Source organism: Kwoniella bestiolae, chromosome 3, assembly GCF_000512585.2.
Source record: "Kwoniella bestiolae CBS 10118 chromosome 3, complete sequence".
Classification (NCBI taxonomy): Eukaryota; Fungi; Basidiomycota; class Tremellomycetes; order Tremellales; family Cryptococcaceae; genus Kwoniella; species Kwoniella bestiolae.
Window position 1 is genome coordinate 2,032,243 of NC_089243.1, and position 26,362 is coordinate 2,058,604.

At 47.3% G+C, this 26,362-nt stretch overlaps 9 protein-coding genes across 9 annotated transcripts; 7 read left to right on the forward strand and 2 right to left on the reverse strand.

Moving 5' to 3' along the window:
* Window positions 1-460: 460 nt before the first annotated feature.
* On the forward strand, window positions 461-2,416 carry I302_105457 (fructose-bisphosphate aldolase 1; the record flags this gene model as incomplete). Its single annotated transcript, XM_065870090.1, has 7 exons — window positions 461-493; window positions 575-634; window positions 927-1,126; window positions 1,208-1,318; window positions 1,368-1,456; window positions 1,513-1,789; window positions 2,116-2,416. 7 exons carry the CDS (start codon window positions 461-463, stop codon window positions 2,414-2,416), a joined length of 1,071 nt encoding a protein of 356 aa, XP_065726162.1.
* An 838-nt stretch (window positions 2,417-3,254) lies between these two features.
* I302_105458 (uncharacterized protein) lies at window positions 3,255-3,761 on the forward strand (the record flags this gene model as incomplete). The annotated part of the gene is made up of 2 exons (XM_065870091.1): window positions 3,255-3,568; window positions 3,674-3,761. 2 exons carry the CDS (start codon window positions 3,255-3,257, stop codon window positions 3,759-3,761), a joined length of 402 nt encoding a protein of 133 aa, XP_065726163.1.
* Window positions 3,762-5,804: 2,043 nt separating this feature from the next.
* On the reverse strand, window positions 5,805-9,051 carry I302_105459 (uncharacterized protein; the record flags this gene model as incomplete). Its single annotated transcript, XM_065870092.1, has 5 exons — window positions 5,805-6,535; window positions 6,641-8,021; window positions 8,088-8,185; window positions 8,255-8,477; window positions 8,539-9,051. 5 exons carry the CDS (start codon window positions 9,049-9,051, stop codon window positions 5,805-5,807), a joined length of 2,946 nt encoding a protein of 981 aa, XP_065726164.1.
* A 2,527-nt stretch (window positions 9,052-11,578) lies between these two features.
* I302_105460 (uncharacterized protein) lies at window positions 11,579-11,939 on the forward strand (the record flags this gene model as incomplete). Its single annotated transcript, XM_019195318.1, has 2 exons — window positions 11,579-11,699; window positions 11,758-11,939. The coding sequence occupies 2 exons, from the start codon at window positions 11,579-11,581 to the stop codon at window positions 11,937-11,939; spliced, it is 303 nt and encodes a 100-aa protein (XP_019043031.1).
* A 408-nt stretch (window positions 11,940-12,347) lies between these two features.
* On the forward strand, window positions 12,348-13,898 carry I302_105461 (uncharacterized protein; the record flags this gene model as incomplete). Its single annotated transcript, XM_019195319.1, has 1 exon — window positions 12,348-13,898. The coding sequence occupies one exon, from the start codon at window positions 12,348-12,350 to the stop codon at window positions 13,896-13,898; it is 1,551 nt and encodes a 516-aa protein (XP_019043032.1).
* Window positions 13,899-14,279: 381 nt separating this feature from the next.
* On the forward strand, window positions 14,280-15,797 carry I302_105462 (uncharacterized protein; the record flags this gene model as incomplete). Its single annotated transcript, XM_019195320.1, has 1 exon — window positions 14,280-15,797. One exon carries the CDS (start codon window positions 14,280-14,282, stop codon window positions 15,795-15,797), a length of 1,518 nt encoding a protein of 505 aa, XP_019043033.1.
* Window positions 15,798-16,068: 271 nt separating this feature from the next.
* On the reverse strand, window positions 16,069-17,814 carry I302_105463 (uncharacterized protein; the record flags this gene model as incomplete). The annotated part of the gene is made up of 7 exons (XM_019195321.1): window positions 16,069-16,352; window positions 16,448-16,540; window positions 16,639-16,788; window positions 16,892-17,185; window positions 17,311-17,369; window positions 17,452-17,708; window positions 17,788-17,814. The coding sequence occupies 7 exons, from the start codon at window positions 17,812-17,814 to the stop codon at window positions 16,069-16,071; spliced, it is 1,164 nt and encodes a 387-aa protein (XP_019043034.1).
* A 318-nt stretch (window positions 17,815-18,132) lies between these two features.
* I302_105464 (uncharacterized protein) lies at window positions 18,133-22,685 on the forward strand (the record flags this gene model as incomplete). The annotated part of the gene is made up of 4 exons (XM_019195322.1): window positions 18,133-18,358; window positions 18,426-18,668; window positions 18,736-20,703; window positions 20,758-22,685. 4 exons carry the CDS (start codon window positions 18,133-18,135, stop codon window positions 22,683-22,685), a joined length of 4,365 nt encoding a protein of 1,454 aa, XP_019043035.1.
* Window positions 22,686-23,362: 677 nt separating this feature from the next.
* I302_105465 (uncharacterized protein) lies at window positions 23,363-24,976 on the forward strand (the record flags this gene model as incomplete). The annotated part of the gene is made up of 1 exon (XM_019195323.1): window positions 23,363-24,976. The coding sequence occupies one exon, from the start codon at window positions 23,363-23,365 to the stop codon at window positions 24,974-24,976; it is 1,614 nt and encodes a 537-aa protein (XP_019043036.1).
* Between the last annotated feature and the right edge of the window lie 1,386 nt (window positions 24,977-26,362).

The window sequence follows — 26,362 nt, forward strand, 5'->3', positions numbered from 1 at the left end:
GGTTATCCCCGATCATATCACGTGGTCACATCAATTGGAGCGGGCCGGGCCACATCCGTCTGAGAAACGGGATTACTCGGCGACAACCACATTATGCGGCAGAGAAATTGTGGGACTCCATATTCAGGTATATTAAATGAGCGGCATAGGTAAATAGCGGAATTATAAACATATGGAATGTTGTGTATGGGAAAGTGATCCAGGGTAAAAGGGAGAGATGAGAGATGTGACGTCTGAAATCATACTCATTTCATCCCCAATTATCATCCCGTCATACAAGAAGAGTACAACCCAACATCCATCTCCTACTTTTCCATCCTCTTCTTTTCTCTTCCAACTTATTTCAAAAGTACAACTTACAACATATATATCAAGTCAATTTGTAGGTCTACACATACCTGAGCTGAGTAGTCCCATCGTGCTGATTTAGCTATCACTCAGAATCACAAAATTAAACACAATGTCTGCTAAAGGTGCTCTTTCTATCGTTCCCGTAAGTCGACAAACGTTCTTCCGTAGATATTCACCCCTCGACTTTTGTATCAACAGTTACTGACACTCTCATCCCTCATAGGCCGGTGTCCTCTCTGGTGACGACACCCGAAAACTCTTCACTTACGCTAGGGACAACAAGGTGAGTTTCAGTTTTCAGCGCCTATCGTGGGCAGCAATACCCATTGTCCCATTTCAACTTCCTTTGACCTTTCATACACAGTCGAAGAACGCTGACATTTCTCGCTCTACAGTTCGCTATCCCTGTATGTGTCCCTCACCAGCTCACAAGATGCGATATCTCCCTGCTAACCACATTCTTTCCATTGCATTCTGTGACATACAGGCTATCGTAAGTTTTCGGAAATCTCGCTTAGATATGAGGACCGAGAGCTAATGAGGTCATAATTTTTTTATCTTTTTTTTCAAAACAGAATGTAACCTCCTCATCCACCGTCAACTCCACCCTTGAAGCCGCCAGAGCTATCAACTCCCCTATCATCATCCAAATCTCCCAAGGTGGTGCTGCTTTCTTCGCCGGTAAGGCTCTCCCCAACGGTAACCAAGAAGCCTCCATTGCTGGTGCCGTCGCTGCCGCCCACTTCGTCAGATCTATCGCTCCTTCTTACGGCATGTAAGTCAATTGCCGCATCAGTTCACACGCTAAAAACAAAATTTTACGAATCTCTGATTGACATGTCACTGAAATATTTAGTCCCGTCGTCCTCCACACCGACCACTGTGCCAAGAAGCTCCTCCCATGGTTCGATGGTATGCTCGATGCCGATGAGGCTTACTTCAAGGAGCACGGTGTACCTCTTTTCTCGTAAGTCCGTCGTCATCTCGGAATGGTCAACAGCTGACGCCCCATCTAGCTCCCACATGTTGGACTTGTCTGAGGAATCCAAAGAGGACAACATCAAGGACTGTGTCTTCTACTTCAAGCGAATGGCCAAGATGAACCGTGAGTCTAGCTGTCTCAGGTTTTCGTATATCCTATAAAGCTAACAATCCATGTAGAATGGCTCGAAATGGAAATTGGTATCACCGGTGGTGAGGAGGATGGTGTCGACAACACCTCTGTTGACAACAACTCTCTCTACACTCAACCCGAAGACATCTGGGATGTCTACTCCGCCCTTGCTGCTATCTCCCCCAACTTCTCGATCGCTGCCGGTTTCGGTAACGTCCACGGTGTCTACAAGCCCGGAAACGTCGTTCTTCGACCAGAGCTCCTCGGTAAACACCAAGAATACGCCGCCCAACAACTCAAGGGCGAGAAGGGTGAGAAGCCTTTGTGAGTGTTATTTCATGTCGATCCATTTCACCCCTCCACGCTACCCAAATAGACAGTGCCCAGATCTCCATCAATGAGATACTGAGGCGATCCGGTCAGCGAAGAAAAATGTTCTTTTACATCACATTTAGAGCTTGCTTCCTCTACCCTTTAATGTCGTTGTGCTACCGTACAACGAGCACTCAAGGTTATCTACTGGCTCCTTTTGAGCGGTTCTAGCAGGGTGTGGGTCGTGGGGAAGGAGGTGTCATATTGATGTCACATCACGTCCTTGTGCTAGTGTTTGTCACTGTAAAGCACAACGCTAACACGTTTATCGCTCGTAGATACCTCGTCTTCCACGGTGGTTCCGGATCTACCAAGGAGGAAATCAAGACCGCCGTTGTTAACGGTGTTGTCAAGATGAACGTTGACACCGATATCCAGTTCGCCTACTTGTCAGGTGTCAGAGACTTTGTCCTCAAGAAGGCCGACTACCTCAAGACCCAAGTCGGTAACCCCGAGGGAGCTGACAAGCCCAACAAGAAGCAATACGACCCTCGAGTCTGGGTCCGAGAAGGTGAAAAGACCATGGTTGAGCGAGTCAAGGAAGCTTGTGTTGATCTTGGTAACGAGAACAGAGCTTAGGTTTTGGTGAAGTGAAAAGTAAAGAAGTATAGTTTGGTTTTGTAGCTTGTAGTCTTGAGTTGAGCAGGATGAAAGATGAGAAGTCAATGCATTTGATACCTTGCAAAGTGGCAGGCACCTTTTCCAGTCGATCCTCCAACAGTCTATACTGAGCTGTGGCAAAGTCACATTTGTCTGTCAAGATAATTCCCAAACTTGCCTCGGGATGTTCGACCGCGATGGGAAGTTACAACAATGATACCCTGGATCAGGTGATGAGGTGTTCATTGGGACAGATACTCTTGTTTCGTTTACAGATTTCCACGCTAATAATGATTGTCCTTCAGTCTTTTCAAAGAGGAGCAGTATAGGTAGGGCGTAGAGGTGACAGCGCAACATGCAAGGCAGGAAACCCCAAGCAGATCCAAGGTCTCGTCTCTGCGCCATGAATGGAATTTAGGGAATCAAACTCGTATGAACTTTACGATCCGTTCATCTCTTCCCCCTTAAGATTGCTCAATGGACCGTCTACACCGACTAGAAAGGATCGATCTTTGCGGAGAAGGTCGAACTGATGTCTCGTAAAGAAGTAAATGAAAAGAAGGACCGACGTACTGCGTCACAGCAGAGCCTAGACCAGAATACATTTCGAGTCGATCGTTTCTCCACTGTACTCGTCCTGTATACTTGTATATTCGGAAATAAACTATATATACCAGGTCAATCCACTTAAATCGTCTTGTCTCTTTTCTTGTTCCCTCAGCTATTACACAGCACGCCACTCGACTTATCTCATAACATCTCTTCTTCATATAGGATCTTCTCATCCTAATCAAGCAATCATCGCTCAACATTCAATATGGACTATCCTACCACAGCATCGTCTATTCAGCAAATGATTTCCGGCTTCGGATCCTTGAACAAATCTCCACGAGCCTCTGCCATATCCCAGAGGATCCGATCTCACCGATTCGAACGATCCTTCAGTCCGCTGCAAAGAGCACTATCGGAATTATCACAATCGCAGCTAAATCGCTCATTCCTTGGTGATCCAATCGTATCCGGTGAAGAATGGGCCAGATATCACTCGCTGGGTGTACCGGAAGGTAAGATGTTGGCGAGAGATAAGTGGAACGATCAAGACGTCCTTCTCGACCTCGATGAATACGCCCAGTGGGAAAACACAGACAGATACCAACAATCCCAGATCAAAAATAGTCATTGGGGAAGCGGGGTGTCAAGGTGAGTGTCTGCGATACAGTCATACCTGATCTTCAGCACCAACGGAGGGTCAGGAATTGGCAAGATGACAGGAGGTGTAAGAGGGCACGCTTTCTGCTTCGGATGCACTCAAACTATCATGTGAGGCGCAATACTGTGAAACTGACTAATCTGTTTCTTACTCAGATATGACTGATTATGATCCAACGGTCTGGAGTGCATATCGATTGACTAGAACGGTCTGCCTATCGATCATCAACTTCTGGCGGAAGGCATACCTTCCAGAGTGGATATATAGTCGATATTCATCTGACCCCGAGTACTGCTTGCATGTATTTGAGCTTATGATATTCTGCCTGTTGATAAGAGGGACATCCGGCTCAGCATTCACCAAATCTCATACATGACCAAGTGAACTGATCAAATAATGTTCCCCGTTCAGAACTCTCCTTCAATGCGCGAAGTACAGGAAAGTCAGATCATACACTGTCTTCTGCACATAGTGGCAGATGCAATGAGCCAGGAATAGAGGTGGCACACATGTTGATCGCAGTGGCGAAGAGATTGTTGTTCTGACATGAAGTCGCTCGAAGTCTACCCTAGACGCGCAACCCTTATTTGGTCGCCTTCGCCATCGTCAATACTGTGGTCTAGGTCTTTCCATCACAACGCAGAATTTATCGCACTCCTGTCAAGCGGACTTGTATTATATCGTTCGAAGTTGAAGTCGAAGGCTAACACGGGAGAGAAACACGTATGAGACGAAGAACCATGATCAAGTGAACCCTGCTTGGCAGCCGGGTGTCCGATCGTGGATTGTCCTTCCATGGTCCAGACCTAAACAGACGTCATGTTGGAAGAACGACTGCCCCTCTGTGATATTCTCGACCAAGGATGATGGCCGCGATGCACGGAGAAGAAGAACAAAGGGGGAGGGACGGACGACCTTTCGTTCAGAAGTGTATACAGTACGATGGGCAAAGAGCTGTTCTCGAACGAGTGTGAGGAGGTCAACTTTCCATGCCTTGCTCCTTGACATCGGTTCTCAGAAGAACGGACGTCATGACGTATGTGGCATCCTATGTCTTTTGGGAAGAGAAAAGAAAAATCTCCTTTGAATGTGGTGAAGCTGTGCAGAGGATTAAAAGAGAGCTTTTTGCGAGGTATGAACGGACGACGGGTCGACTCGAAAATGGGGTATATAAAGAGTCGGATTTTCTCGAATTGATCGTCCCTCTCTCTTCTCTTCTTCACAAACAAACAGCCATCCAATCCAATCCAATTCGAATCCTACTATACCCTATACTAAACAGTTCACAACTTCCACATATCAGGTTTCGTCCTGACAACATGAGCGGATGGATGACAAATGACGAACTCGTTTCCGAGAAAGAGTCTTCTCCTGATACCCACATATCCAGTCGGGGGAACTCATTTTGATATGATTCTGTTCGGCTCATAGTGGCCCTGACAACGACACCGTCAAAGAATGAAGTTTCTAAGACCCGGCGTACGGCAACGACGCTGAGTCCTCTGGATGGGAAATGGAGCAACGAACCCTCCTCGGGTGTACATATACACCAAAATGGAGCAACGAACCCTCCTCGGCTGTACATATACACCAAAGCTTCTCACCCCGTCATCCATACACACTATTACTCCCATCTGTATTGTTGATATACTCGCATCCAGATGCCACCTTTCATCTTGAATCTACAGTATTTCCCTCGGTCATGAATTACATAGCTGCAAGAAGGAAGTGCATATGTACATGACACTGACCGTCAAGATAAGAGTCTCGAGCAAGCCTGCGTCTTGTTCAACTATGCTGTCTTCTTGATTGCACCGTCAGCGAGTTGTAGGATTGATATGTAGCTATTCGATATCGGTCTCGATCGGAGATCGGAGTTCATGACAAAATAAAAGACAGGCTGTAGACGAGACAAGACCCTGCATTCTATGCAGAAGGATTATGATTGTGGATATAGTATAACAACATACATCAACTAGAAGCTATCAGAACCCTTCTACCTGCGTCACATGAGACGATCCGTTTCTTCAACCGACTCGTACATACTGGTAAAGGCAAAGTCCATGAATTGTATCAAATCAGATTATACATTTATACTCATCCAGGAATTGTATACGAGTCTGTTTTGAGACCTCCAAAATTTGGCCTAGACCATCATTACTTCTTTACCGTAACAGTAGCACTACTACTCGATCCTCTCGTCAGACTAGGTCTCTTGACAGCTTTCAACCCCGGACTCTTCGTTGGATTGGTATGGTTGGTCCCACCAGACAGACTGAAAGATTTCGATCTTCTCCCATTCCCATTCCCATTCTGTCTAATTTTCTTCCTATCTTCCATCTCATCATCCACCTCAGTATTATCATTACCCTCATCCCCCAGATCCGCCGGTTCGCCATGATCGTTATCGTCCAAGAGTATATCCTCATCAAGGGGATTAGGCGGCGGATCAAACTCCTCTTCCTCACCTTCCCTCCAATCAAATTCCAATATATCCTCTTCTTCATCATTCAAATCAACCTCATCGTTGGTAACTCTCAACTTCCTCACCTCCTCTCGTAGTCTCTCGATATAATCGTCCCGCCTATCAACCCTTTCTTTCAACCTCTCTATGTACTCGTTGCCGAATCGCAGGAGGGCGACCTTTGACACACCCCTATTGGGATTATCATCCGGTACGAGGCTGCTCTTGGGCAATAATCTGGGAGCAGAAGATCCAGGTATGGGTTCACCGGATTCCGGGTCCAGCGCCTCGACGTTAATGGGAGGGAGGAGTAATCGGAGTTCGTCGAAGCCTGCTTTGAGGGAATCTCGTCGTTTTTGCTCGGCAGCTTTGTGAGATGTCTTGCGGTTCTCCGGTTCGGTCGGTGGAGGGGGCGGTTTGGCTGCTGAATTTGGTTAGATGTCAGCTATCAACTAAGTACAGAGGGCTGTCCATGACATCTTCGCTGATCGTGTAGATGAGGGAGAAACGGTAAAAAACGTTAACTTACCAGCTCTGGAGGACGTCGCACTCTGTGGTCGAATCGCCAAAGCCCTCTTCCCGCCTCCTGTCCCACCACCGACTGTCACCGGTTTCCCACCCGCCTTTTTACCTGCCGCTCCTCCAGTGGTATTCCCGTTACTCTGTTTCCTAGCGTTTCTACCGGTATTACCAGATGCAGCCCGTTTAGGTGGAGGTGGGGGAGGAGCGACGGCACCTTGACCGTGCTGATTCTCGTCTATCCTCATATGGTTGTTCTCTATGACAGGAGCAGAAGCTAGGTTCATCAGACTCGCTGGAGTCATCGGTGCTACTCCATTCCTGGTCTTGGTGATACCATTAGTAGGGACAGGTGGAGGGGGCATCATGTGGCTCAGATCTACAGGGGAAGGCGTCGAGGCTGATGACATTGATGCAGCGCTTGGAGCAAGGTTACGATGTTCAATAGCTGATGTTGGGAGGTATCCCATGTTCAACATATTTGATGGGGGGTTTGGATGGAATTTTTGAACAGCAGGCGAAGTAGGTACGGAGAATGTCCCATTAGCATTCATCGGTGTTCCGGATGGGACTCTTTGATGGTGCGATCGGTGGTTGGTAGGTTTCAGCATTGGACTGGGTCTAGATTTCGCAGGTAGAGAATGTCGGTGTGGCCCAGTACCGGAATTGGTAGGTATCAAAGCTGGTGAAGCGAGAATGGTAGATTGGCTTGTACCGGATGAACTGCCTATGGAAGGTGATTGGTAATTTGGGTAAGCAGGTTGGCCGATACTTTGTGGATCGCCATCAAGCATTCCCACGAGCGCACGAAGGTAGTCTGGATCACTCAGGTCTGCACCTGTCTGCGGGCCGAGTGCAGGAGAAAGAGTTTGCTGTGCGCCACCGCTCGATCCGACAGGGTTTAAAGCTGGCGAAGAGAGTGCGCTGAGAGGATGGGGAGTGCGGGACTGCTGGGCATTGAATGCTGGTGAGAAATGTTGTCGGTGCATGTGCTGCTGCTGAACGCGGTTGGTAGCTTCTAATGCCGGCGAAGTGAGCGGAGAGAAGAATCCCGAATTAGGTGTGACTCCAGCTCCAGGAGTGGTTGCTCCTCTGGATGGACCGGCTGAAGAAGGGTTGGAACCTCCCACGAACGGTGAGCTATTTGAAGCTGCCACGACGGCAGCAGCAGTAGCTTGCATTTCCAACTGCCGCTGTTGAAGTACGGCGAGCTGTTCTTGGAATTGCCTTTGTTGCTCCTGCAATTGTTCCAAAGGAGATCGGTTGGCGCCGTTCGAATGGGGATGAGCGGAAGGCGGCTGAGAGCTGAATGCGATTTGGGTGGAAGGGGAATTGAAGGAGGTCGAGGTTGATTGGGACAGTGCGGGTGAAAGGAGGGGTAACATGTTGGGCTGGAATTATGAAACGTTTCTCAGGATTAGCTTTGCTGGTCATACATGTCATCCTCGTCCACTCACGTCACCCCCAAATTCCGACTGAGCACGAGCGAGCATCTCTAGGTGCATAGGAGACATCGCCTCCTGTCTACTCTGAGGTATCAGCTCTCCGCTTGGTCCTGAAGATGACATATCAGCTGCTGTGTCGGTTTGTTCACTGTCCATTTTCCCGATGACTTGGTCCTCACCAGGTGTTGGCATTCCCCCTAAACCAGGTGTCCAATTCCTATCCAAACTTCCTCTATGTCTCAACTTGGGTCCACTTCCTTCCTGATTCCCATTCTCATTCTGCATAAACTGTTGGAGTTGAGCCATCTGTGCTCCCGGAGAAGCGAGGAACATCTGAGCGAGTGGGAATTGCGGGTTATTTATATCGAAACCGAGAGGCGACTGCATATGTATCGATTGGAGCTGTGAGAAAGAGGTCAGCACGAATGTGATTGTGGATATGAAGGGCGGAAGGATGACCTACCTGTTGCTGCAGCAGAGCAGCTTGAGCGGCGTCATACTCCTGCCTATCGCCATTCATGCTGTAGCTCTCCTGCTGCATTATACGTTCCAAATCAGATTGATCTAGATCCATCCCATTCTCCATCTCCACACGCATCCCACCATTGCCATTCCTCATTCTAGATCCATTTCCATTCTCAACCTCCCCACTTGTGTTCCGAGTGACAGTCGCCGAACTATTCTGAGAGGAAGGTCCCGCATGATTGTTCTCCCACTGCTGTAATTGCTGTTGGAGATACTGATGATGATGAGTCCCATCCTTCTGATTACTACCATGTATCTGCCCGGTAATTGAGTTGGTGGGTGAGGTCACATCATTGTGATTGTTATTTGACATACCCGAGTCCAGTCCAGCCAAAGCTAAGAAATCCAAGGAGAATAAACCTTCATCCTGCTGATTCTGCGTTTGCCCTCCATTGTTGTTGTTGTTGTTCGGCGACGCCGCATGAGAAGTCGCTGCGGATGTGGTTGTCATCTTTTTGATGGATGCAGAGGTCCGACCTGGTCGGAGTGTGTCGGTACGAGGGGGTCAGTGATGGAAGAATAGGGAATTGGGGAATGGCTGAGGGTGAGAGCAGTGTCAAAGCACCTGCTAAGGTTATCGAGCAGTGACTGGTGGTGCTGCGACTATCAATTTCTACTTCTAATCCCAATTCTAATTTCAATCCTTTTGCTTTGTTCCAATGTTTCGATATGATAGTTTGATTGATCTTTGTTGAAAAAATTCGAGTGACCGGATTATATTATCGGAACTGGGTTGTATGATAGAATGGTGATGGTGAGGTGACACTAAGAACGTGTGTGACAGACAACGGAAATGATTGTGATCGTCTGCCGTCTATCGTCGTGGTTTGCACATCATCTGTGATGGTGATGTATGTATATGTGGATGTGGATGTGGATGTTGCAAGCTAGGTGAGATGATTCATGTATGCATACCTACATACAATACATACATACATGTACAAAGGTTTATGGGCTGATTTTTTTGGTATTAGTCGTGGTTGCCTGAGAGCTAAATTCACCACACACTAAATGGGGGATGCTGTAATCGGTTTTTTTACCGGCTCAACTGTTTGTTGAATTACCCAATGTGGTAACTGTATATAATGAGGCGCCCACCTATCTGAATCCTATCCCCTTCTCCAGGTTTTGATTCCTTCGTCATCATCACCTCCGCGCTGTCCTTATTCTTGTTATTCGGGATGTATAAAGAATCCCTGATTATGGAAACCTCCATTCCGCTGAAACCTGGTCGCGTGCACGTGTGTAGCGTATCAACGAATCATCTTGATTTCTTTCTTCACTTGTCGACTCCACAAAGTGCTGCACACGAGATGTCTCTTGCTTAGCGCCGCGTTATACATAAACGAGGTGAGAGTGTAGCTTAACCTAACCTAGCGCGGAAGACGGAAGACAGATGGCAGATAGCCTCCAAGAGCCAGCTCTGCATAGGTTTACATGAATCGGCTCGAACTTCCGGGGTTGAGCAGCTGTCCATCTCCATCCACTACAGTATTTGCTCTTTCAGGCTTGACAAGGAACCATGGAGAAGGGAAGCGCTGGTACCGGATAAACAGGACAGCAGGAATACGAGACACAGATGCAGAAGGAATGTCACCTTCCTGTTACATGCGTCAATGTGAAAGATCTCGCCATCGATCAGAACAAGCAGTACATAATACGACCACACGACACTTGTTGAAAAGTGGACGAAATAAGATTACGATGAAGCTTGGTCATACGAGTACGAGCATGAAATATTCGTCATCAACTAAAACATTTGAAAAATGTACTGTTAGTACGCACTACAGGTACACGTACAAGTATAGCTTTTATCAACCTTATTTTGATGTCAGAGTAAATTGTGTAAACTGGATTGGGTGGCAAATGTACACATACCCGCAACGAGCGTTCTGATCATTACTTACTGATTTCAATTCTCTTATTCTTCCGCCCGTCCCGCTAACAATAACCTCTTCCCACACTTCTCACCTGTCCCACAGCTAAGTCAAAGTTACGACCTCCCCCTCTCAACGAGCATTCGCAATCCACGACATCCTCACTGCCATCCTCTCTTACCTCGACCCCTCGGACCTCTTCGCCACCCTCCAACCTCCAAAAGACTCTTCCAGGTCTTCACCACTATCCTATACGAGCGCATCCCCCTCAAATCGATACGAGGATCCAAGAACCCCCTATATCGTTACCCGCATCATCTAAAGAAACGAATAACCCACCAACGACTGACCAAAGGGGAACTAGTCAACCTCATCAGATGGGTAGATCTGTACGTACACAGAGAATCGCAATGTCCCTATACAATTGATAAGACGCGGTATAACCTCAATCCCCTTCTCAGCCATCCACCTCCTCTACCGAATCTTAGGATACTTAATCTGGCAGGTGGGGATCGACCTTTCCTTGAAGATCAGGGGGGGTACTGCGATCCCTCGACTTGCCCTTTTGTCTTGGAACAGTGCGTGAATGTTGAGAAGATTATAATTAGGCAATTGGATTTCAGACCTCTGAGGATGATGTATACTCTCAGGGTGATCGTCTTGAAGATAAGACTATGTCAATTACCTCCCATTCCTGATAGAACCCACAACCGGAGGGATGCGGAGCAGAGCTATGAATGGATATCCTACCTTCCACCTTCCGTCGAAACGTTGAGGATCATCTGGTGGGATGAGAAATATGAATATAAGGTAGATTGAACAGAACGAGAGAGGCAACGTCAAGTGGGCTGGTCAGGGGGACTGGATACTAGGATATCCCACCCACCTAAGACCTGGACCGAACGGTACAAAACGAAAGATTGTCAGACATGTTACGAAGATGTGAAGTACCCCTATCGAGAGGTAAATGAGGAACAGGAGTTCTGGATAGACGCGAAGAGTAAGGTTGATGATTTGAGAGAAAATTTAATGGATATGATGCGTACGTTGGGGAGGGGTAGGTATGAAGGATTGAGGAGATTGGAGATGAGTAATTTCGATATGTCTGGTGGGATGGCTCTTCTTGGTTGGGCTTTGATCGCGGAAAAGGGAAGGGAGTATGGGGTTGATGAGTTTAAGAGGGATCTGATACTTGCTTTTCACGATGGGAGGGAGGGGGAAGGTGAGCGGGTTTGTGTGTCTACGTGGCCGAATGATATTGGATATCTCTGGAGGTGTAGGCAGTCATTCGTATATCGCGATAAACGATACTTCGGAGTTCTCTGACGAAAACAGGAAAGAAGGTGATCTCACTGTAGAGTTCCATTCGATAGATGGTCATTCCGGCTCACCACTGGGTCACTGGGAGATAGACCAGGAAGAAGAGCAGTACTGGAATATGTTCTGGGACGATCATCATTAACCTTGGAGGAGCTTCGAGCCTTGTGTAATGTTAGGAGGAACCACGAGGACCGATAGGTATTTTAGATGAACCTGTATATAATCAAGCACCATGCGGTTATGTATGTCGCTGCGAATGTCCAAGGTGACAGATACGATTCATCTCAATGAGACCTATATGCGTCTATACGACAGTGTGGCTCTCATTTCTGTTATGCGGTCCAGACATAGGTGAGACGTATGTACAGTAGGTTTGTCTCAGACAGAAGTGCGTGAGTGAGCATGACATAAGCCCAAAAACCAAAGTAGGTTCAGTATGAGCGTGCAGCAGCACATGAAAACACTTAGGGGATCCATAATTTCGTTATCTCTTTTCTCTCTCTACCTTCATCTGCCCATCACCACTCGCCACCCATATCAGTCCAGCAAAATGTCACTCCCACTCAACCCATACAGGATCACCACCCCATCCCAACGAGTAGCTTTCACCTCGGACATCCTAATCCACATCTTACGGCTCTTACCCCGAACCTCACTGTTCGCCACTCTATTGACCAATCGATTCTTCTACGCTATATCCGCGGAACTGTTATACGATAGAATCACTATCAAGCCGAAACACCACAAATACGACAAACAACATAGACATAAATACAGACCGAATAATAATCCATTCGTAGAAATCTCGCCTTTTACCCGATTCCTTTCGCAGGAATACACGAAGCCCTTCCTTTTATCCCTCGTACATCGGATCGATCTCCACACACACAAGCAGCAAGAATGCCTCAACTACCGGGGGTACGTCAAGCCACTGCCTGATCTGAGGGTACTGCATATAGCAGGTGGAGAGAGGAAATACGAATATAAAGACGAGGAGTACGGTCACCTGACTGAAAGATTCGAATTTTGTCATCCCTCCAACTGTCCCTTCATCACCCGAGTATGTACCAGCACTCCAACAGTGATTATCAGAGAGCTGGATTTCAAGTCTCTAATGGGTATGGAGCATCTGGAGGAAGTGATACTCAGAATTAGACCATGTCAATTACCAGACTCACGACCCACGATACCCACCTCGGAGCTCTATCCATACTCAGACGGAGATTGTAAGAACTACAACCTGGATAGAATCAAGTTACCTCGCTCGGTGAGCAAGATTAAGATAGTATGGTGGGATGAGAAACATTGTTTTAGAATTGATTGGAAATTTGTTAAAGAATATCCCGGGCATTGTACGAGAGGACCAGGGGAGAAGCGGATGTATAAGGACTGCGTGTCGTGTGATCCCCTGAGGGAAATTTCCGGGGAACTCGTTCCTATCCCAAGGGTATATACGGGATTTCGAACGTACGAAGAGGAGGAGAAGGAGAGATCGAGTACTTTACGGAGGAGGATCAAGGATCTGATGAGGGTGTTGGGTAGTCAGACGGATGTGGGGGTACTGGAAATGGTTAATCTTGATCGGACAGCTCAGATGGCGGTGAGAGGTGCCACACGTGGATTGACGGTAGAGCGGTTCAGAGTGGACTTGGAAACTGCTTTTAGGGAGGGTAGAAGATGCAGATTTGACTCCAATGGGGAAAACAAGATCGTCGATGAGGAAAATTCGAATACGAATTCGAATTCATCAAACGGTCCTAATCTTGATCATATCAAGATCTCCTATCGATCTATCAACGATTATTACCCCTCTTTTCGCAGGGGAATGGAATACGATTCGGCGGAAGAAGAATACTGGAGAACCAGATTATATCCCTCGGAGGAGATCTTCCAACTTCGTGCAGAGTTAGAAGTCATGATATCGGAGGGAGACTCCACGGCGAGGAAAGAGGATTTGGAGTTTTATAGTGTGAAGCAAATGAGAGAGGAGGTGAGAGCAGCGGAACGATGGAAGGAGCGACGATCAGCACAGATGAATAGAAAGGTCAGGATCTGTGGAAGGTCGATGGGTATCGTGTCGCGGAATAGTGTTGGGCGATGATCTTCTTTTTTGGTTTTGATCTGCGGCCTACCTCGCTGTACCAACGACATAATGGCAGACACAATACTAGTCTAATCGTATGAGAAGATGATTATATCACTTGGTCGGCAGAGTTTCACGCTATGCATGTCCATGACTGGCTACTCCTTGAGTACTCCTGCATTGAGATCGCCTCTTCCACTGCCACTGCCACCACTTGTACACGTGAGATAAGGATAAATATAGACGTAAACGTCATTGACCACGGAACAGGCACGATTACCGCTCTGCTGAAACTACGAGTATATAAACACTTACTTTTGGTTTTCACTCTGATATCTCATTGATGTCTACACCATCATCCTCTCTTCATCAGTTCTACGCTCATTCTCAACAGACATCATGTCCAACCCCCACCCAGTCCCAGCTTCCACCCGCCTATCATCCACCTCTGACATCCTCTCCCACATATTCTCCTTCCTCCCTTCCACCTCCCTCCACCCGCTCCTCTACGTCTCCAAGACATTCTTTCACTCAGCCGCACCCCACCTATATCACACACTATCCATCTCCCCATCCTCATCCTCCAGAAACATATTCGCAGGATCTAAACGATCGGATAATCTCACTCTCGATCAAAAACCTCTCGGGGACTCTACCGACCCATCCAACGAGATACACAAAAACTCCCTCCTGAAATACATCAAACGTGTCGACGTGTATATACACGGGATCAATGAATGTCCCTTTGTTAAGCAGTTTATCGAACCGCTCCCCAACCTTGAGGTGGTGCATCTAGCCAGGGGGAAGAGACCCTCCGGAGAAGAGGAGGGGAATGTATGTTATGGTGAGAGGTGTCAGTTCGTCAATAAGGTGTGTATCAATGCTCGGAGGGTCATAATTAGGGAGCTGGACTTTAGCTGTTTGAGGAGATTTGAGAAGCTTGAGAGGGTTATTCTGAAATTACGGCCATGTGAATTGCCATATTATAGAGGAGAGGGGATGGCGAGGTTTAGGAGACAATACGATAATCAGGATCAGGATGTCATCAGCAGGGAGAGGGATGAACGGGAGTTGGATGATTTCTCGGATATCTGGTTTAGATCGCTGTACCATCTCCCACCTACTGTCAAACGATTAGACCTGGTATGGTGGGATGAGTCCCATAAATACAGGATCGACTCCTACGAAACAACCCTCCAGGGGTTCGGACTATGGGGAGGAGGGAACGAAATCGAAAGGAGGATAAGGGTGATGAAGAACTGTACATGCTGTGATCAGCTTGGGTGTGTGAGGTATTCTCCTCATGTTGGGGTGCAGCTACCTACGCTGTTCAAGGTATTGGGCAAGAAGACGAGGATCGAACATGTGGGGGTATGGAATTTCGAGAGGGTTGGTGGAGATGAGAGGAATCAGTGGAGAGATTATCTAGTGGGATACGAGGAGTTGAAGGATCTGCTCAAGAAGGGGTTCAGGGAGGGTAGACAGGAGAGGGATAATCTGCGTAATGGATATATCACGAGTACGAGTATGCCAAATGGCTCGAACGGTACATCCTCATTGGATCATCAAGGAGGAAGTGAAGAAGAAGAAGAGGTCATAACGTTCCATTCGGGGTTGGAATATTACTCGACCCATTCTCACGATTACACCGAGATAGACACAGAGGAGATGGATTATTGGAAAGATCGGTTCGACCCTTCACCTAGACTCAGAGAGCTGCGTAGGAGAGCGTTAGAAGAGATGGAGATGGGGATGGATGATTGGAGTAGGAAAGATATTGAACTGTGGAATGAAGATGATTGTTTGAGTTATTTGATTGAGAGACATAATGCACAGAGGGCCGAAGAGGAACATCGCGCTGGTCTTGGGGTTTGGATTGAGAGGATCGAGGAAGAAGATGAAGAGGAGGAAGAATAGGAGGTCGAGGTGGAACATCGACTTTGGCATGATGATAGGCGTGAAATGGTAGAAGGTTGATACTGTCTGCTGAAGGAAGCGGGGTGTTGGGAATAAATTCTCCAGTAGGGTCGTGTTTTATGAAGATAGGATATGTTTGTTGTAAAGGACAATTCACGGTTTAATGAGATTGATGATCATGATTATACGATATGCATACGATTATGAACATGAATGATGCTCAACAGTATCCGCACACCCCTCGATGACCAAAATTATCATACACCCAAACTCAATTCTCATCAACGTCCATCTGATCTTTCGGGATATCCTCATCGCTCGAACTACTAGCTGAAAAAACTTCTTTACCCAACCTAGAAGATCTCGGTGTGGCTTTCTCGCCGTTGTTCAACCTATTCCTCCTACTGGGTGATGAGCGGTGTTGCTGTTGAGGAACGGAGGCGATGGGTTTGGAAGGTGTTATATTCGTTATTGTGGCTTCTGTCGCAGTAGCTGAAGAAGGATTACGAGAGATGGGAGGGGGGTTCAGGTGATTGCATCTTGGGCAGATCCATTCTGCAATTCCCATCAGCTCCAAGGTCATATATGGAATATACGGCATGGACGGAAGAGGGTGATGGATGATGGATGAAGTGAGAAAAGATACTCACGCATTCTCTCCCACTCGTATTGACTCCCTACTAACCCATTATGTCTGAAGCATTCTCCACAGACCAAAGCGTATCTACTTTGAGCGGCATGAGCTACGCCCAGAGAATATGTCAGCAACCATCTTTCAGTCTCATGGGTGAAGCGTACATTCAGATCCGTGTAGGCAGCTGGTGGATAGATCCCAACTTACAAGGATCTTCACCCAATATCGTATCAGCTATTCTATCGTACCATCGTTTTTCGGGAGTAGGTAAGACAGGCTGAATAGCGTGCATCTGCATGGACAAGGCTGCTGCTTGGTCGGGTGTAAGACCTTGAGGGATAGGTACGGGGGAGTTGGCTATATTTGTATCATCATGAAATTAGCAACCATCCGAGTTTGTCCAAAAGATCAAGCTCCATTCATTTCATGCGCAGAATTGATGGGTAAAGTGAGAACTCACGCCCAGGTCTAGGAGTTCCTCCTACTCCGACAAGATGCCCTGGTGCTCTAGGTGTCCCATTGGCACCACTAGTATTACCAACTGGCTTTCCGATACTCCCAGGTTGAGCTGGTCCATGCCCAGCGGGAGAAGGTGAATCGGGCATTCGTCTTTGTGGGGTCTGCGGGCTTCCTCCTGCACTAGAGGGATCATCGTATCTTTCTATTAGTTTACGCGTCGAGTCGTAGTTGGTAGCTTTTTTGATCTCTTCGAGGTGGGCACGTTGTTTGGTTAGGAGGGATCGTAGTTGAGTTTCTGTGAGGAATACACATTCAACATCAGTAGTATTCCTGAAACATCCTTTGGTTCAGATTGGAAGGACAATGGGTTCGTATTGGGGTGATACGACCAGGCGAGGTCGTGAAGAAGGAACCACTCACCTTCATGAACACGTTGTCGAGTGAACCAAATATGTATCAACCTGTTCAAACCCCATACACTACCGTCCACCATAACTACATTAGCAATCCTTCGGCCCCGAGTATTCTAGCATAGGGAATAAGAGAGGATAGATTACCCACAAGATAGGCCCCAACGCAATCCCACTGGCACCTATAATCCTCCCCTCCGTATCATGCTGACTCAACCCCAACAAACCCAAAGGCAACCCATGGACCCACCACAACCCCACCCACACAGCCCATAATGCGATTCCATACAGATTGATCAGGAGGGAGAACCTCCTCTCGCGTAGGCGGATCTCGGAGAGATGGGTCTTAGCCTCATTGATGTCTGTTGCGAGACGGGCGAGGAGGGTCTCGTAGTCTGGTGGAGAGGACTAGGGAAGGGGGGCGATGGTGTTAGTTGATATGGACGGGGTAATTGGAAGAGGATTTGGGGGGAGGGGATGGACATACTTTTCTGAATATTGAGAACAGACCCATGTTGATAATCTGATGCGTTGTCTAATGTTGAAAAGTGAAGAAGAAGTGAAGAAGAAAGAGGAGAAAGCAAAAGAGATGAGATGAGATTGATCGATGACGTTGAACAAACAAGTTTACCCGGGAAATTTCGACAATTTGATACATCTTGATACGATACATCTACCCCTCAATCATCTTCCATCCATCTCATCCGATTTGTATCTATACAGTTTTCATCATATATGGTCTAGATCACCAAGTGTACATATCTCACCCACGTTCCTTTTCTTCCTTGGCTCGTTCAGAATCTCCAAGGAGCTGCTTGAAAGAGGTTGTGATATGCTCAAAGCCATCGATGTCGCAAGATTGACGCGTCCCAGTCAAATACGATGTCGACCAAATTTATTCCCCCTCGTCCGATCGTTTCATCGATCAAGTCGAAACAGCAAACCAGGGCTGGATGATCTGGAAGGCTTCGAGTATAGCGGAAAGGGACGACTCGATCATCTTGATTTCTTGCAAGCTCAAGAGCTTGAGAGGGCAAAAAGAAAGGATGCTGCTACAGGTGAGTATGATTCTGTATAATCCACTATAAGGCCAAACGAAGCTGATTATCTTTCTGGGTCTCTTAGCTAGACCTTTCAGGACATCGAATCTTCCGAGTCTGATGAACAAGAAGAATTTCGGTCCTCGACCTAAAGACTTGAATACCGATGCTACTTCAGCTGAAGCGTCTTCGTCCAAGATCAGCGGAGTAGGTGTGCCGGGATCCACTGCACCTAGCAGGAAGGGGAAGGAGAAGGCTATAGAATTGAATGTAGATTTTCAGCTGGATGACTTTCCCTCGTCCTCATCCTCATTCTCATCAGATCGAAGTGAGTCTTATAATTACGACCAAAACCTCGAGTAATCACTGATAAATCCCATTTCATTGCACTGCAGAATTACGGCGAAACCCCGTTGGCGTTCAGATGCTATCCCCTTCTCTCCACTCCCAGCTCTTCCCCGGAGAATCACTGACCAAACCTCCCCAATCCCTTCTAAACACCTCTCTGAGCCATCTCAGAGCGAACGGACTCTCCCCAGACGGCGCAGCAGTCTTACCTGAAATCAACTTCGACATACCTCCCATACAAGGCAAGAACATCCGAGATCATTTCTACAATGTAGGCCAACATACTGCCGAGCCATACTTATCTATGGCCAAAGGATTTATGACTTCAGACTTACCTGAGATGCCGAAGAACTGGGAGATGGATAAAGCAGGATGGACCAAGTATCATTCCGATGGACGGATGGAGGCTGTGGATGATCTAAGTGAAGAAACGCTCGTCTCGTTTGATGTCGAGACATTATACAAATTATCCCCCTTTCCCGTTATGGCTACTGCCGTGACTCCCAATAACTGGTACTCATGGTTATCTCCAACGATATTCGAGGATCCTCCCGAAGTTACACCCAATCCACCAGAACCATGGGAAACGAAAGTCCCTTCTCATCATCCTCACGATCTCATACCGTTATTCAAGGGACCTCAACCTAGAGTAGTAATAGGACATAATGTGGGATATGATCGTGCGAGGGTGAAAGAGGAGTACTCATTAGATCGAACATCCACAAGATGGTTGGATACGCTCTCCTTACACGTTTCAACGAGGGGCATAACATCCGTGCAGAGACCAGCATGGATGGCTCACAGGAAGAATAAGAAAGCCAAGTTATTGAGAGATCAAGAATCGAAAGATGCGCTACTAGAAATCGCAGAGGAGAACGGCGATCCCGAATTCTTGCAGGGTTTACAAGACTGGACTGCTGATTCGTCTAACGAGATGGAATCAAGTCAGAACACATGGCAAGATGTTACCTCGGTGAACTCTTTAGCGGAGGTAGCGAATCTCCATTGTGGTATACCGGTAGATAAATCGATCAGAAATCGATTCGCAGATGAATCTATCAAGCACTCCTCTCAACTTCGACCAGAGCTTCAAGAGTTATTGACGTATTGCGGAGGAGATGTGAAGATCACTCATGAGGTATATAAGAAAGTCTTACCGCTCTTCTTGGAATCTTGTCCTCACCCTGCAAGCTTTTCGGGTGTACTTTCTATGGGAAATTCATTTTTACCGGTTGATGAACATTGGCAAGAGTACTTGAAGAATGCCGAAGCGACTTATCAGAAGATGGATGAGGGCGTGAAGAAGGCTTTGAGAGTCTTAGCGGAAAAGTTGAGGAAGGAGGGGAAGAAGGGGGGCGATCCCTGGTCGGAACAGTTGGATTGGTCACCCAAGACTGCTAGATGGGCTGAAGAGGTTGAAGAAGTGGAACCACAACCTTCGACTTCCGCTTCTAGCGTTCCATCGAGCACCCCGGAGATATCAGTCATTGAACCGTCTCCTACTCCTTCAGCTGAAGTGCCTACCACCCCTCGATGGCTTTCGGACTTATCAAAAGATCGATCACAAATCATTTCCGCCCATACTCAACGATACTTCCTGCCCCTTTTCCTTCAATTATCATATAAAGGTCATCCCGTAACCTACCTGACAGGCCACTATTGGTGTATCATGGTTCCTCAAGCATCTACATCGGAATACATTGACGACCATGGCTTTCCTGTAGCACTGCACCCGAAGAAGGACAAGAAGTTAGAAGAGCTGGAAGAGGAATATTCTTTCTTCAAAATTGGAAAACCCGAAGAACCGAGAAAGGTCAAGCTTGTTGGATCTGGGATCAGGGCGATGTTGAAGAAGGGTGAATTGACTAGTCCATATGCGGATTTACTGCCGAAACTGGCTCAGACGAATCTGGAAGGTGTGAAGGAGGATCTGTGGAGGTGCGTTGAAGATTTCGAAAAGACTGGCAGAGATAGTCCTTGGGCTAAGCAGTTGGAATGGAAGTCTGTTCCACAAGGTAAGCACTTTTTCTCATTAAGCGATGGAAATGCTGACGACTCCTTCTTTGCAGAATCATCAGTGGACGATACCTCTCGAGATTTATCAGCCACTCCTGCTCCTCAAGCCTCGGCCCCTTCTAAAACGTCCAAGAAAGCAAAATCGTCGAAACCCAACCTAGGCACATGGCCGAAATGGTACTGGGATTTAACAGGTCCACCTTCGCGTATACCAGTCGGCGAGCTCGATTTGACGTTCAAGAAAACCATTGCACCTCTCCTCCTTCGACTTCAGTGGCAAGGTTATCCTCTGATCCACAGTCGAACTCATCGATGGCTCTACCGTGTTCCACGGTCAATCATCGAATCCGGATCAGCCGATGCTGTACAAGCGAGAGGTGGTCGAGTCAAATTCGAAGAGACTGGACCCGATGCAGTCTACGCTGAAGATAGGGAACACTACTACTTCCGACTCCCGCATAAAGATGGCGAAGGGAAGAATGTCGGTAATCCCCTCTCAAAACATTTTGTCAAGTCGATCGAATCAGGCGAACTCGCTTCTGCCGCTGCGGAGTCGGGGGACGATGTAGCTGCTAAAGCCGCTACGGATGCTACCAATATGAATGCCTTCTGTAGCTACTGGATCAGTTCAAGAGAGAGGATAATGGATCAGATGGTCGTTTATCGAGAACCTAATCTAGGAATGATCTTGCCTCAAGTCATCACGATGGGCACCGTCACCCGTCGAGCAGTGGAGGCAACATGGTTAACAGCTTCCAACGCCAAGAAGAACAGAGTCGGATCAGAACTCAAGGCTATGGTTAGAGCTCCCCCTGGATACGCCATCGTCGGAGCGGATGTGGATTCTGAGGAATTGTGGATATCTAGTGTGATGGGAGATTCACAATTCGGGATACACGGGTCAACAGCGATAGGATGGATGACATTAGAGGGGACCAAGTCTGCTGGAACGGACTTGCATTCCAAGACTGCCTCTATCCTAGGTATCTCTCGAGATGCGGCGAAGGTATTCAACTATTCTAGAATCTATGGAGCAGGGAAGAAACATGCTGTTCAGCTATTACTTCAAGGAGATTCCAAGTTGACCAAAGATAGTGCAGGGAAGTTAGCAGATAATCTATATAAAGCCACGAAAGGACACAAAACGACAAGGAACAAGAACCTCGCTCCTGCTGCGATACCCTCGATATGGCATGGTGGATCCGAATCGTACTTGTTCAACACGCTCGAAGCTATCGCCCTCTCTGATAGACCTACGACCCCAGCACTGGGATGCGGAATCACCAAAGCGCTAAGGAAATCTTACCTTGAAGAAGGATCTTCGTATCTCCCTTCAAGGGTAAATTGGGTGGTCCAATCCTCCGGTGTAGACTACCTCCACCTCTTGATCGTATCGATGGAATACCTTATCGAGAAATACGAGATCCAAGCGAGATATTTGATATCGGTCCATGATGAGGTCAGATACCTCGCGAAAGAAGAAGATAAATATAGATTATCGTTGGCACTGCAAATCGCCAATGTATGGACCAGGGCCCTGTTCTGCTATAATTTAGGACTAGACGATATGCCTCAAGGAATAGCGTTCTTCTCGGCAGTGGACATAGATCATGTGCTCAGGAAAGAGGTGTTCTTGACTTGCGAGACTCCTTCGCATCCCCATGTTATTCCTCCGGGGGAATCTTTGGATATTACCCAGTTGTTGAAGAAGACAAACAATGGGGATTTAGGAAAGGTCATCAAAGAGAACAAGACTTATAGAAGCGATATGGAAGTCAAAGCTCCTGTTGCGCTGTTTCCCGGTATCACATCGGAGACACATCGATTATTCCTGGAAGCTCAGGCCAGGCGGAAAGGTGATTTAGCGAAAAAGTATCTGGATGGATTGGAGCCGGTGGTGGATTCGGTGGAAGAAGTTAGGAAGAGGGGATTTAGCGAGAGGTCAATGCAGAAGGTGAGGATCGCTGAAAGGAGGTCATAGGTGAAAGGTTCAGGGGCTTCGTTGGAAGCTGTGTCGGAAAGGAAGGAGATGTTCATGATTTCCAATTCCAATGGGATGATCTGACGTTGTGGTAGACTGCGTGCGTAATACTCTTGAACCCTTGTTGCTGTACGTATAACAAAGGATGTAACCATACGATATACATTTAGCGCCACCAGCCCCACTTTTTACACTTCTCACTTTACGCTTGATGAAGGGATCTTCATACAGTATGAGAGAGAATTCAGACAAACGACTACACTAAGGGTGACGGTCTCAAACGATCCAGCCTCCCTGAAAGGGTTGACCACCGAAACGGTTCCGAATTGTCTATTTTGTCGCTCACACCAGGTCATCTGCAGTCCCTTCATCGCCATTCCCACCCTTCCTTTGGCGGACAAGGCGTCATTCGCGATCGTGTCGGACTTTGCATTCAGTCGCTCAACGGCAAAGGATACATATAAATGATTCGACAAGTTTGGGGTATCCGTCTTGGTCCTGCCATTAGTACGAATCCATTCCTCACCTTACTGGCTTCACCCAGCCGCATCAGAAGAACTGATAAAGTGCAGATCCATCGAAAACAAAAACAGGACGAATGAACACCCCACATCCTCTGATTCTGTTACACTCTGAATAACATAATTTACTTGTTTGTTCTATCGACACTCGCAAGCATGTCATCCCGCATCGGTTCTCCTCAAATAACCAAGCACGGTCTGTTCTCTGATGGAGATAGGAACGTAATCATAGTGAGACAGAACGAAACTGGCGATACGACGCCCTTCACCCGCCAACGCCTCGGTAATTACTTAAGGTCAGATATCAATCAATATCCTGGTTCCCGGATCATCCATGAAACCATATTCAGAGGTTCTAACCCGTTTATCGATTCTTCGACGGGATTGGAGGTACGAGATGTTACTAGGGTATACCACATGACTAATCAAGGAGGGTATCACCTCCCTACATGTCAAGATGCTGATTGTATGGGATTTTCCGATTACCTCACGGCCGAGAGAGAAGGGGAATCAAGGAGTAACGCGTGTGTTACCAGGGATGACGTGGGGTGGTACGAGCTCCCCGCTAATCCACTTGTAGGTGATCATACCGGTAGACCATTATTCTACCTTATGACCAAAGTGGAAAGACACGAAAGAGGCAAATCCTCACGTAGTGGAACGGAGCGAGAAGCCACCGCAAATACGATCGAACATAACCTCATAATGGTCAGACCTGATTTACAGGCCCAGAACGAAGAAGTGCCATATTATCGTAAGAAGATTTTGAAACGATATCACCTTCCAACATGCATCGATTCTCTTTGTCCTGGATCTTCTGATCAAACCAATGCGAGTAGTAAGGGTAAAGACGGGACCACGAAGTGTAGACCAGATTTGAACTATCCTTTCGATCATGGAATACATACGCCCAGCTTTGTCAATGGTGGGAGAGAGGAGGATAGGAAATATGAGGAAAGTTGTTTCTCACAATTGATCGAAAACCTTGAAGGAATGACAGTCAAAGACGAGGCAGGTAATATGGTCATACCGGAGTATCCCCTCAGTTCCACATCAAGGCCCCAATCCAGGCTTATCCGACTGGATGACCGTACCCATTCCTCGAGCTTCGGTCAACGAATGGAGCACAAGGGATATTCCATTTCTACTTCTCGTGATGTGGCTCCACAACGGTATTCGGCTCATTTCGAGGATGAACATACCCCTTCTTCGCCAGAGGCACTCACATCGGCTAGACGCGAGGTCTGTCCAGAGTACGAAGGTACTAAGATAGCAAGACACGGGACCGTAGCACCCAAGCCGCGAGCCAGAGCCATGTCGCGCCCTGCGCCTCGAAGTCAACTCAGAACGCCGACCCGTGGGTTGTCACCAGATCAAGACGCCCTATTCTCCACCAGCCCATTACGACCTGGACGGGCCAACGTTGAAGTCTCTGACCAAGATTTCTCATATGTCACCTCGGGAGAGCTGCAGAATACCTCTACCCGAAAAGGCAAGGGTGCTCTTCCCGAACCTATGATCCGACGTTCGGGTGAAAGTCTACCCTCTTCGCCCAGCAGTTTTCAAGAAAGTATGGGTACATCGGTTGCACCGCATGAATCGGAGGTCACACCTAACACTTATTATAGTCCGGAGATGCCATTTGGATGGGATAGAAATACGGGAGGTGCGATTCAATTAGGGTCTGATGCGACTGCGCTACCTAAGGTCAAAGGCTTACAGAGTTCGAGCAAAACGAGACGGGGAAATCGGGGAACAAACTTCTTTTAGCACAATATGGGCACGGAACGAATGATCACAGAACCATTTTCTTCACAAAAGTTTACAAACGAACAATATGGTATTATTCAGAGTAGTGCTTATAATATGTAAGGATTGAGATATCTGATATCTGCCTGCTGATCGAATTCGCTTATTGCTTACGGGGAACGGCCATGAACGACTGTCCAGCAGATCTCGAGTCGTGAATGTGGCCGTTTATTCTCAATAGGGGAGACGCCTATCCTTTTATTCCGATCATGTCGGGCGGCAATCCCGCCGCCCGAGGGTTTATTGTGCGCTGAGAGTCTGCCGTAGACATAAGTCATATCGTTTCAAGGAGATAACTTATCTGGAAAGGAACACTGGTTTCTCAGTCCCTCTGATAAGAGTCTCAATAGATGCCAGATCTAAGAAGATGCTTCTCTGCACAGCAAGATGTCGAAGCTGTAGTCAAGATTCTTCGTTTTGAGAAAGAAGGTAAAGCGAGTTTGTGCTTCAGGGCGACAAATGCCATGCTACACTACATAGCATTGCACAAAGCGCCTTGAGACTAACATTCTGATATCCTTTCACCTGGGGCGTCCTTTCACTGCTGCGTGAATCTTGCAGAATTCTAGATCTTGTACGTCACAAGAGGGTTGACGGACGGCGATGAGTGCTTTGGAGGGTATATATAGGATTCGTGTTCAACTAGTTGGAGAACAAGTTACGTCTTTCCTGGACAATCTCGATAACGTGTCTGACATTCTGTAGTATTGACCACTCTCGCGTCCATCAAACATAGCTTCCCTATAATTGATCTTATCACGTTGAAGGATCCTATCTTTTCTGTATTCAGCATGCCTGCCGACAAGACCGCAATGACTAGTCTAGCATCCTGCTATGATTGTCAAAGGCAATGGCAAGATCATGCCAGAAGGGCGGATAACAATTACATGTGCTTTAAGAACATCCTAAAACGTGTAAAGGCATCAGAACATCACAGTGAAATCGTCAAGGAGCACACACTCGGACCGCCTGACCTCTCATATCTAATCAAAGAAGTGAGATCTATCCCCATGACTGGCGGCACAGACATCAATCGCTCGAGCACTCTCGATGTGCCGACCACTTTCAGCTGGAATGGCGGAGTCTATGTGCACAGGCCCGGATGTACCAGTCGGGATTGTTCTGGCTGGAACGCTCGTGATTATCCGAGCGGTAATCCTCCTGGTAACCAAGGGACATTCGGTAGTGATCAAAAGTGGATGTGTCGTTCTTCAAACGATCAGGCTGTCCAAGAATCTTTAATTCCAAAGGGGCAACAATCGTCCTCTCTTTCCCAAGCGGGCAGTCCAGCGGGACTTTTCGAGCAGATCGTATTTGATGGGCTACAAGACAACAAATACACAGTAT